Source organism: Sphaeramia orbicularis, chromosome 9 (genome assembly GCF_902148855.1).
Source record: "Sphaeramia orbicularis chromosome 9, fSphaOr1.1, whole genome shotgun sequence".
Classification (NCBI taxonomy): Eukaryota; Metazoa; Chordata; class Actinopteri; order Kurtiformes; family Apogonidae; genus Sphaeramia; species Sphaeramia orbicularis.
The window spans coordinates 49,959,460-49,971,474 of NC_043965.1; the positions used below are offsets into that span (position 1 = coordinate 49,959,460).

General features: G+C 36.8%; 1 protein-coding gene across 2 annotated transcripts in view; it reads right to left on the minus strand.

Moving 5' to 3' along the window:
- The window catches only part of LOC115426358 (tricarboxylate transport protein B, mitochondrial), a 41,697-nt gene that overhangs the window by 12,927 nt on the left and 16,755 nt on the right, over positions 1–12,015 (minus strand). For both annotated transcript variants that reach the window (XM_030144429.1, XM_030144428.1), the window contains exons 2-3: positions 4,781–4,888; positions 4,114–4,213 (exon numbers count right to left, since the gene is read on the minus strand). In XM_030144429.1, the coding sequence (XP_030000289.1) occupies positions 4,114–4,213; positions 4,781–4,888 (208 nt within the window). The remainder of the gene's footprint in view (positions 1–4,113; positions 4,214–4,780; positions 4,889–12,015) is intronic.

A 12,015-nucleotide genomic window follows, 5' to 3' on the forward strand; every position in this document is an offset into this window, starting at 1 on the left:
TGTCACCAAGTGTTTACTCCTGGAGGATTGTGTTGGGTTTCTATAAATTGTTTTAAGAGTCCAGTTTAGACCACCTCTATATGTAAACAGTCATGAGATAACTTTTGTTATGATATGACGCTACATAAATATAATTTGATTGATTTGAACACAATAGTCCATTTTTTCATTCGCTGGAACAGACAAACAGGTGCTTGCAAGGACAGTTACCGGTAAGATTTCATCAGTTTTCTAAATTTAATGGCACACTGGGCAACAGCAATCTAATAAACTTGAGACATTCAGTAAACTTGAGTAAAAACTATGATGCAAATCAAGATACAAATGCATCAGTGTCATTACATTAGTATGTGTAATATGTGGACAGGAAAAAAACAAAAACAAAGTTAAGAGGGGGAGGAGAGGCCAAGTTTGCAACAAAAAGCTTGAGATTACCGTACTAAGCATACATCAGAGGTTAGAATGGTGAATTAAATGAAATTAGAAGTTAAAACCATCAGTTTTCACCTGGGTTGTACTGTGTAGTTTTACTCCGTTTATTGCATAAAAACATAGTTAATTTATTTTATTATAGCATTTTGTTTCCATATGCTCCACGCATTCTCTATTGAGGAAAAGTGGGACTGCATCAAGCTTGAGCATCCTAGAAAATGTGGTTTTACATTGTCTTGTTGAAATAATCATGGGCGCCCCTGGAAAAGTGAAGGCAGCATCTGTCACTCAGTATTTTTCATCATTACACGTCCATATCTTAATATTTACAGTTGTAGCTATAACATTTATATATGTCTTCTGTAAAGGTACTGACAAATACCGCTACTCACTACATCTTTGCTCTCCAAAATGACTGGTAACAAAACTATCTGTCCTCACATACACAGAGCCAGCTAACTATCATCATCAACAAAATGCTGCGTTCAGTTTGTCAGTTGTGTTCTACCATCCAGACTGAAGATAAGATGAAGTATGTCTCCAAAAATGAAATCCATTCACAAAAATTATGTACTTTTCGCAGATGGTTTTCCTGACATGGCAACTATTCTGTTTATCATCACTAATCAGAGCAGAAGTAAAAAAATTTACAAAAAATGTTTTGTTTTGTTTGTTTTTTATACATTGCAAGATAAGGGTTTTCTAACTGGCTGACTTTACCTGGAGGCCATCTTGTGATGGGAGTACATGAGGACTTGTGCCACTGAGCAGGTTCATATTTTCACAGCTTTTATTTCTGACTTTTTCAGACATTTTTCAAGGTGTCTTTGAACAAATTTAAGACCTTACATTCACAGAAATAACAGAACAGGTCTCATAGTTATTGCCTTGAACCAATCTTCACCATGTTTCAATCTATCTAAAGTTACATTTACATTTATCTGTGACTAATGGCTCCCCTCATTCCCATCACTGCTATGCTATAACGCTAAACACTCATCACAAATTTGACAGATTTCAAGGATTCTTTTATTTTCTTCCATCATGAGCCATGAAGAACAAAATATAGAAAACAAATAAAGCGAATAAAACAATAGTGGATTTTTAAGACCTTTAAGTGCCAGATTTAATGATTGATTAGTCATTTTAAGTATAGCCTAATTAAAGCTTTAATTAAGGACAATGAAATTTAAGACTTTTTAAGGATCAGCAGACGCCTTCTTTTCCTTCTGCGCTGACAGAAGCCCAGATCATGACAGACCCTGACCTCTGGACTTGTCCAGACCTCTTCATCTTTAGTTTGGAGGACATAGCATCCATTAAAAAACATCTGAATACTGATCTGAGCACAATGTTTCCACTGAGAGGTGGTCCATCCCAGACAACACAGAATTGTATTTCTTTACAGTGTCTACAAATTACAATACTAAAAAGGAATACTTTATTATCAAAAACAAAAATTTCTAAAATAGTGAATGTTGTGTTATAGCTAATATAAGGCCTCTGATATGTTAAGTGGTTTTGGTGAATATACTGTATCAGTTATGTAATATTTTGTATAATATCTCTTTTCATTGTAGAACTTTGTAGAAACAAAGACCAATGTTGTTATTATTATTATTATTATTATTATTATTATTATTATTATTATTATTATTATTATTATTAATAAGAAGAATAAGAATAATATAGTGACCAGTGTCAAGCTTAGAGGATGTCTGATGTTAATAATGATCAGGTTGTAGCTCATTGTCATTGAGAGTCATTCATGTTTTAATTGCATTTCACTAATGATTTATTGAAGCCAATACTGTGTACTTAAGGCTTTAGGGACAAAGGCTACTCCAATGTACCACTGGCTCTGTGTATATATGCTCATCACTTGGCCATGAATTCACTCTAAAAAATAATAATAATCAACTGTTATTATAGTAAGAAATCACAATGGCAATTATGTCACACTTTTTCTAACCATGGTCAACTCTTAACCCTTTTAATTTTATGATAAAAATGCAAAAAGTGGCAATGTCCCCACAAATGACTATAGAAACAGATCTATTTCCCCATAATGTATAACAAGTCCCATAGAATCTATACATTTATGGCCACTTTCCCCCTGGCAGTTAAAAGTGGAGTCTCTCTTTGTGTTCCCCAATTGAGATCCTGCCTAGCTTTGAGTGACATCTTAGCTCCGCCTGGCTGAGCCTGTCTCTCCATTGAACAGACAGGCTTTACCCTGCAGCATAACACTCACACAGGAACACAAACACAATAGAGGAGAAACAGACAGGTATAGAGAGACTAAAGGACTGAAAGAAACCAAGAGACACAAAAAAAGGTACCAATAAAGCCATTTGACAACACTGCTGAATATGTGCACATTCATTACCGTGTGCACACTTGTCTCGGGATAAATGTCACTTCTGTGAAAAAATAACGTAATTATACTGAAGGCTACTCTGGCATTTGTACTTGGATGAATTGTGGGTAATGGAGCAGAATAATTGGAGTGTATGCGTTAGTGGTTTCAGGTAAAAGATCACAAGAGCTGAACTAAAAGCCTTCATTTTATTACAGCAGCTGCTGCACACATACAGACTGTAAGACTGAGACCGGTACCGCATAGGAAATAGAACTTAGAATGACTAATGATACTTGCAATACTGTAAAGTAACTATAAAGGAATAGTGCAAGGTCTTCACCTCACTATTCAAAGTGAGGTGAAATCACTCATGTTCATAGATATGTGATCATGAAGGATATGTATCATGACACATGAGGTGTTAGTTTATTTAGGAACTTTATAATGAGTTCTATTTGAAAAAGAACAGACTTTAACTTGTGTCATTATTTGAGAACTTACAATAACATGTAAATTTGACCTCTGCATGACACTAAGTCTATATTTCATTCTTGGGATGCTTTCACACTGATTATGACTTTTTAGCCTGATTTGAAACAAATTTGCAGATGTAAAATTTACCTTGGACCACAGTGTGGATCAAACACTTGGTGAACTCAGTCCAGATTAAACTCAATCACGGTTTAGTTCATTTTAAACTCAATCACGGTTTAGTTCATTTTAAACTCAATCACGGTTTAGTTCATTTATAGCATGAAAACCCTGAGATAGATCAAACTTTTGGACCAATTACAGAGAGTTACACAAAGCTATTGTAGCATAACAGATGGAGGGGATAAAAAACACACCAAACAAGTGGTATCAGGCACAACAAACCCTACCCCTAGCACATATTTCATCCATTATAAGTAAATGGGAAGATTTTTAAAAATTCATAAAAAATTTGAACTTTGACCTAGTGTTTCCAAAATGTAATCAGATCTATACTGGATCACTGTCAATCTATAAACCCATTCTGGTATGAATTCAACCAATAGTTTTGTTGCAACAGACATTTGAACTGTCACACATTATGTAATGAGATCTATTCTGGGTCACTGGCAATCTATAAACCATATTTGGTATGAATTCAACCAATAGTTTTATGCTAGAGTGTGAACAAACAAACAAAGAAACAAATCGAACCAAAAACAATACCCCTTGCCTCCATTTCAGGGGACGGGGTAATTATGTGCACACTGACATCAGACACTTGGTCATCTGTAAAGGGAGATGCAAGGTTCAACCTACAGGTGTGAGCCTCAAATATCCATCTGTACCTGACTGCAGATTTTGGTATGGATCCATAGAGCAGTGAGCTGAGTCCTCTGTACAGTCCTTTTACTCCATGGCTCTGTACAGTCTGTTTCACACAGTCACCTAGAAGTAGACACACACATTTATGGATTACATAAGAATTACAAGCCTGATGGAGATGACCCCCTATTTACACCTACTAGATTAATTAGTATTACATTAATCAATGAAAAAGAAATATCAGTTGCAGGTTTGAACAGATGTTAAAACAAGTCAACAATACCCATGTACTATAGGTATCTACAGGTCAATCTCCTCCAAACTTGATGTATTTCTGTGAACTTTTCAGTCCCTTTTGGAGTTGTTTGTCCATTAGTGTGTTCTGTGTGTGACACCTGAGCCAACTGAGGGGGAAAAGCAACAGCTGCCTTCAGCTCTCATTAGCATGGACTTCCAACCTCAGAGCTGGAGCCAGCAGCAACATCTGTGTGTTTGTTTGTGTTTGTGCACGGCAGTATGCAGGGATGGTACGTGTGCATGTGTGCATTGGTCTGTTTTACGTCATATAAACAAGCACAGTGACAGCCTGTCAGAGTCCCTAATGTACCTGGGGATGATGGGTAATTAGATAATGAGCTCCTTGGACAGAAAGGCAGAACACAGACAGACAGACAGACAGACAGATCTCACCTATTCCTTTATATTTCGGGGGACTGGCCTTCTCATCCAGTTGTAACTGTGTCTTCACATACTCTGTGGGGAAAGTGATACAGATCTCTATTCCACCAGCAATTCCACCTGCAAACAGAAAATCCAAACACTAGTTCATTAATATAAAAAACAAACAGATATTTAATGCTACATTAACAGAGTGTGATAAATGCTGCTGATGACAGGATACTTTTTCTTTCTGCTCTGGTCATATTGTACCCAAACTCCCAAACCAAGCCTGATTCAGCGCCCAGTTTCCCTTATGAATTACAAGGTGGTGCCATTACGTCATGGATCATTATGGTGACTCCACAAATGGCTTTCCATCCATAAACACTAAAAACACTGCTGAGGAGGAGGAGGAGGAGGAGGAGGAGGAGGAGGAGGAGGAGGAGGAGGAGGAGGGAAGAGAAACGAGCTTAGTGAACGTGAATCAACAGTCCCTGCAGTCGCTAAATTACACAATGACTGTGGTGTCAGGGAATGAATATTATATCAAGACAAGAAATGGAAGTGGTAACACTATACTGCTGTGCACGTAATAGCCATTAGTTAGGTGGTAATAAGGTCACTATGGATGTTTCTTAATATACGTTCTTGTCCATTCTTCTGTTCTTGCAATCTCGTGAAACGTCATCAGTCGGGGCTCAAGTACTGTTCCATTTGAGAGTTCGCATAAACCAAGAACACATGGAATACCCAGATGTTGTATTTGTCTGCTAGCTTAAACCAAGGATGCACTGGTTGGTGACTCATGTAGACTCGGCTGGGAAATATCCCAAGATGCAATTTGTGCTACTTTCGAATTCTACAGCGGCTTCTGTGATAACTTAATTCAGAAAAGTTTAACTGAGTAGTTGACCGTCACTAGATGATGTGATATAATTTTAGAACATAAGCAAGAGGCAGAATAGCGAGAAATACACCTTTAATATTATGATATGGGATTCAACGAAATGTATTCAAGTTTTAAAAAAAAATATACAAGATGTATAAATGACATGTAAATACTAGTACAAATATATTGAAATCAAATCAAGTGGCATTGCGGTGATTTGAGGGAAATATATTAGGGAGCTGATGACAGAAACGCAGCAGAACCAAATAGGACGCAGCTGTTTCAATTACAGAGAGACTTGCGCTCTTAGGAAGTCCGTTTTATGGGACCGTTCTCACTAAGGCCGTACTCGCTGACTCTGCCCTATAACTCCTTGTAAGATGCTTGTTAACATCAGCTAGTATGTGAAGATAATAACTTCATAAATAGTTTTATGTTAAATTATATAGAAATATATTTTTAACTATTTAGCCTATGAGAAACTTAAACTGGGCAACACGGTGGTGCAGTGGATAGCCCTCGTGCCTCACTGGGTTCGATTCCAACACCAGTCGGCAGGGGTGGGACCTTTCTGTGTGGACTTTGCATGTTCTCCCTTTGTCTGTGTGGGTTCTCTCCAGGTACTCCGGCCTCCTCCCACCATCCAAAGGTTAATCTAAATCGCCCATAGATGTGAGAGTGAGAGTGACTGTTTGTCTCTATATGTCAGCCCTGTGACAAACTGGTGACATGTCCAGGGTGTACCCCACCTTCACCTATAAAATAGCTGGGATAGGCTTCAGCGACCCCCGTGACCCTAGTGAGGATAAAGTGGGTTCAGAAAATGAATGAATGAATGAATGAATGAATGAATGAATGAAACTTAAACTGCAGAGAAAGGATTGTGAGTACTTTTAATAGGCTTTTTCCATTATTTTATGACACTATTGTATTGAAGCTTTCAATCAGAAACACGTCAGATATTTGAAAGGACGTAAGTTCACAATTCTGGAGTTATAGCTCTGAATTATCTGACAGAAGTAGTCAGAAAGGGCTATAGTATGCACTGAAGAGCTACATACACAATATCATTTGTTTGCTCCATGGTAAGAAACTAAGGTTAGCTAGCTTAGCACACAGTTGCTGGCAAACAGAAAGAAAGGATGTCTCGGTCTTATCAGTGTTTTCTTATCAACTAGTAGCCAACCAGTAAAGTAAAACCCAAGTTACTTTTAATTAATATTCGATAGGATTTGTTTACGAATAACTACAAGCTAAGATAGCTAATGTTAGCTTATTAATTTGGAAATGATCTATCTATTGGGAATCTTTACTGTGATCTTTCTTAAGCATTATTCCAGTAATTTGATGGTATTTCCTTTGGGATATCTACACATGAAGCAACAATAGCATATTTAGCATATTTATTGAATTGTTCTTATCATTATTCTAATAATAAATTATGCTTTGTAGGTGAATTATTACATCTTCAAAATAATCTTATAAAAGTGTTACCAAAATGGTCATGTGAGTGAAATTTTGTGCTTATGAAGTGTGAATTACCCTATGTTTTGATACATGACCATAGCAAAGGATACATGAGGAAAGGACTTTAAAAAAAGACATTCAGTGAAGGAAGCTGCTCGTGGATGGTTCATCCTGAGAACGGTCACAGCTGAGGAGATGAGGACAAGTGTCCAAAGGCTAATGCCCAGTACAGATGAGTCACAGGGAAGGAGAGGGAGGAGGGACACAAGGCTGACATTAATTAAATTATACGCTCAGCCAGCAGGGAGGGGCTCCATTATTCAGGCCAAGACCCTCCATTAACTCAATGACACAGACATACACAAACACACAGTACACTGTGTAAAGGAAACGCTTATAAATCCTGTGGTAACAGACCGAAGCAGGAACACATGCCCCTGCAAAACACAGTAGAATCTGAAATAATCGTACTGATTCATTCTGAATAACTTTTTCCTGCATGTGGTGTAACTGCAAATCAAGAAACCCAAAACGATTAACCAGAGGCTAGAACAGAAAACTGAGGGGAAGTCAAAATCTGAATGCCTTTCCTTCACATGCAAAGACTAAATCTGGCACCAAAGGGACGTAGTTGAAGCTGCAATTGGTTTAGATTTTCTCCGTTTCTGGAAATGACAAATTGTGATTAGATGCTAACATGTATTATAAGGCATTATGAAAATATATAACATGCATTTCAAGACTCCAAAGACATAGCCTCTGTTTGCAAATTACAAGCTGTCAAATCTATCACATGTGCATGTCTTCCTTTGACCATAAGATAATGAGACGAAGAATGGTTGTCTACTGCTTATACTGAATTATGAGTTTGTCACTAGAAGATGGAAATTATAGAAACGTTTCTACAGCGAGGGTGATTTAATTAGCGTACAGAATTAGATTTTCTTTGTCATTTGCTGCTTTTTGTAAATTCACTTTATTTCTTTTGGCAAAATAATTGATGAATCATAAAAACACATATGCTTTTATGTGTTTATGTGTGAAAACAAGCATTTACTGTTGAAAAAAAATACCAAAACAATTCTGCTAAACCTAAAGAAAGGGGATAAAAGATGTCATAGTAGGAAAAAAGAAAGCCTCTGTTATAATCGCTTGCATAGTCCAAACCTGTGACTTTCATTGTAGCTGTGATATTGCTTTATGTTAATGTAAAGATTTGAAAAAAAAAAAAAACACACGCATGAAGAAAACTGTCATAATATGTCTATTTGTCTATTGCTAAATAAATGTGTAAACAAGTCTTTTAGCTCAAAATTAGTTAGATGCAACCACTGCTAATATTACCTTTATCACTAACTCACTTTATTCACAAACATATTTTCATACCAGGACATGCAACAAACGTTTAAATGGTTTGGTTGTATTACATTATTAAATAATATTGGTAAAATTTTCCATAAAATACATGCTAAATACAGTTAACAAAGGAATGCTTTGAGTCTGTAACACTGGAATCCTGACCTTGGATAGTAGCCATTTTTCTGTAATCCACATCTCATTTGTCTTAAAGCCTTAAAAGCCTCTTTATCTGCATTGGTCCCCTTGGAAGTGCAGCTAATTTAATAAAGGAAATCAATAAGGGAAAATGGCTTTTACTTAGAGGCCACAACTATTCAGTACACTTACTTTCTTACTTCTTCCTGTGAGGAATTTCTACCACAGTTCAAATTCTTACATTTATTGTCAGACAACACTGAACTGTCAATATACTGTGCATAAAAATGTCATTAAAATGTGAGTTTTTAAAAAGCCTAATAATATATTCCATTGTGCTTACGTAAAGCTTGTGTTGAAATGAGTGATGTGCTGGAATCTGGTCATCTGTTAGCTAACTTCATGTCTTCATGCCAACACTCACTATTGCTATGCACTGTTACCTCGGTAAAGCAGCAGAGAAGTGATGAGGAACACGGATTTGAACTGAAAACTGACAGGTAACAGTTGTGAACATAAAGTCAGTTTAGGTCGTTATCATACAGGCGACTCAGACAGTGCTAAGCTTTAAAACAGAGTGAAGCTAATATCAATAAAGTAGAGCTGATGTGAACAAACATCTGGGTTCGTAATAAATCAGCCTTACAAACTTCACATAAGAACAAACAAATCTTACATGTTGAACCTTTAAGTTACATTGAAGTTAACTATAAGTGAACACTAAACTTCACCACTCAGTAACCCCATACAGAGGTCAAGTTGAGTCGACACTTTTTTTTTAATATAGTATTGAAGAGTAGTTACGTACATGTACATAACTGTAAAATAACTACTTCTGTCACACAAATTGCTCTTTAGAGGTCTGAGACTATTTTGTTAGTCTAGAAATAACGTTATCTAACATCAACACTCTCGCAGCTCCCAAACACTGCACAAAACAGACTCCAATGCAAATGTCACGGAAGCATGTGAAAATTTTAGGGCTGGTCCAAATTGACCAGACTCATTGCATGGTCAGACAATCACATGACCGTAGTGCTAACAGACTGTTAAGAATCACTATAAACAAACTTAAAGAGACCTCCCAGCCAAGCCACAGCAATGCAAACAGCCCCTGATGCAGAATGACACCATGAGCGATAAAAGCCACACAACTGAGGATGAGCCTCCACCACGTCACGATGGGTTTTATGTGACAGGATGCACCACTCCTAGTTTAACTTAAAGGCTAGCATGGGTAAGACGTCTGTTATTATGTTCACTTCTGCATGATTATCTCATCACTGGCTGCTGTATATTTAGGAAAGTAAACGTTCATACGTGTGTGTGCGTGTGTCTGTTTGTCTATATATGCACCTTGATTTTTATTTTACCTTATACATACCTGTATATGTCCTTATTTGTTGTATATATTTATTTTATCTGTGGTATAGACATGGCTTTTTGTATAGTTCAGTATAGTTATATTTTTCTGTATATATTTCAGTTTTATTATTATTTATTATAGTATCAGTATAAAAAAACGAAAGTTGACAGTGAGGGCCGCCGCTTCCAGGAGAGATGGGAATTACAATTTTTTTACACTGAAAATCGAGGCAATTATGTTTGCCTAATTTGTCAAGAGACTGTTGCCTTGTTTAAGGAATTCAATGTAAAGACACACTAGCAGACTAAACATGCTAACGCATACGACAAGCTAGCAGGGAGTGAGCGCTCCGAAAAAGTGAAGCAAATTCAAGCTGCTTTAAACTTACAACAGTGACTCTTCATGTGAAGAGTCCACCAAGACAGGCTACCAAGTTGCCAGGTTAGTTGCCTATAACTGCTGGTGTTATGTACTTGTAGATGTGACACAAAATATTACTTTCTGAGTGATTTTGTGAAAGACAAGAGTAAGAGTCATATGTTTTCATCTTAAATGGTAACAGACTTTGCATTACTGAGTAATATATGAGTAATGATTACTCATATAAGTCATGTTTAAAATGAATGTGGGGTTAAGATTTTTATCATCTTGGAAGTTTAAGAAACTCCATACAGTTTGTTCTATGTTATCTGACTCCAGATGTGAAAGGAAGGCAGAATTGTTTTGTTTTTGTTTTTTTTAATTTGTTCACACCTGAGTGGCTTAGATTTGGTTACATTGCCATTTAAAAAAATGATATTGTGACAATGAAAATAAAATTGTTGTAGAACAGCGCATTTATATGTAATTTTTACTGTTTAAAAAATGCCTGAAGGGACCACTGGCCCCTGGCAATGTCCACATTATCAGATCTGGCCCTCTTGAAAAAAAGTTTGGACACCCCTGCCGTAAAGTTTTGACCGGTGAAGAACCCAGGCAGCAGTTGTCTGTCCCATCTCAGCAGCTGAAGCTTGTAACTCCATCAGAGTAGTCCTAGGGGTCTTGGTGGCTTCTCTCACTAGTCTCCTACTTACACGGTCACTCAGTTTAGGAGGGCGGCCTGATCTAGGCAGATTCACACATATGTCATGTTCCTTCCATTTCTTGATGATTGATTTCACTGAACTCCAGGGGATGTTCAATGCCTTCAATGTTTTTGTGTCCATCCCCTGAGTTGTACTTCTCAATAACCCTTTCCCTGAGTTGCTTGGAGTGTTCTTCTGTCTTCATGGTGTAATGGTTGCCAGGAATACTGATCAACCAGGCTCTGGAACCAGACACAGGTGTTTTATACCTCAGTCACTTGAGACACACCCACACCACTCAGGTGATCCTAATTTCACTAATTGTGAGACTATTGGCACCAACTGGATGGATGTCTATTGAATTAGACCATTACATTTCAATTTTAACTTTTTGTTTTTGTTTTTACTTTCAGCCTCCTCACCCCTTACCCCTCAAGGAGCCACTGCTCTTTGATCAGGCTGCACTTGTAAATAAGAATCTGTTCTTAATTGCTTGCCTGGGTAAATAAAGGTTAAATTAAAAAAAATAAAAAAATAAAAATAAAAAAGGGGGTGAATAATGATGCAAACAAATATTTTTCTTTATATATTTCTGTTTCCTTGACATTATTTTGTAGAAATCTGTTTTCACTTTGACATGAAAAAGTTTTTTTTAATACATTTTTGAGTGACAAAGGCCAAAGTTTATTGACCATGATTGATTTATGAAAGCAATAAAAGGGTAGAACATCCAAGTGTGTGAATACTTACGATAGGCACTGTATATAAGGCTGCTATATTATAATCTTGTCAAAAATGCAAATATGCAAAAATATTGAAGTTATGGCTAAGCTTAATTCATGAGTTACCTTATCCGGGGAATGCACCGAAGCTTTGAGAAGGGTTATTTAAAATGAACCATGACATTCATGTGAACACATACACACACACTTAATTACAGGCCACTGAGCTGTAATTCTTCTAATCCTTTCGGAGTACACATAGG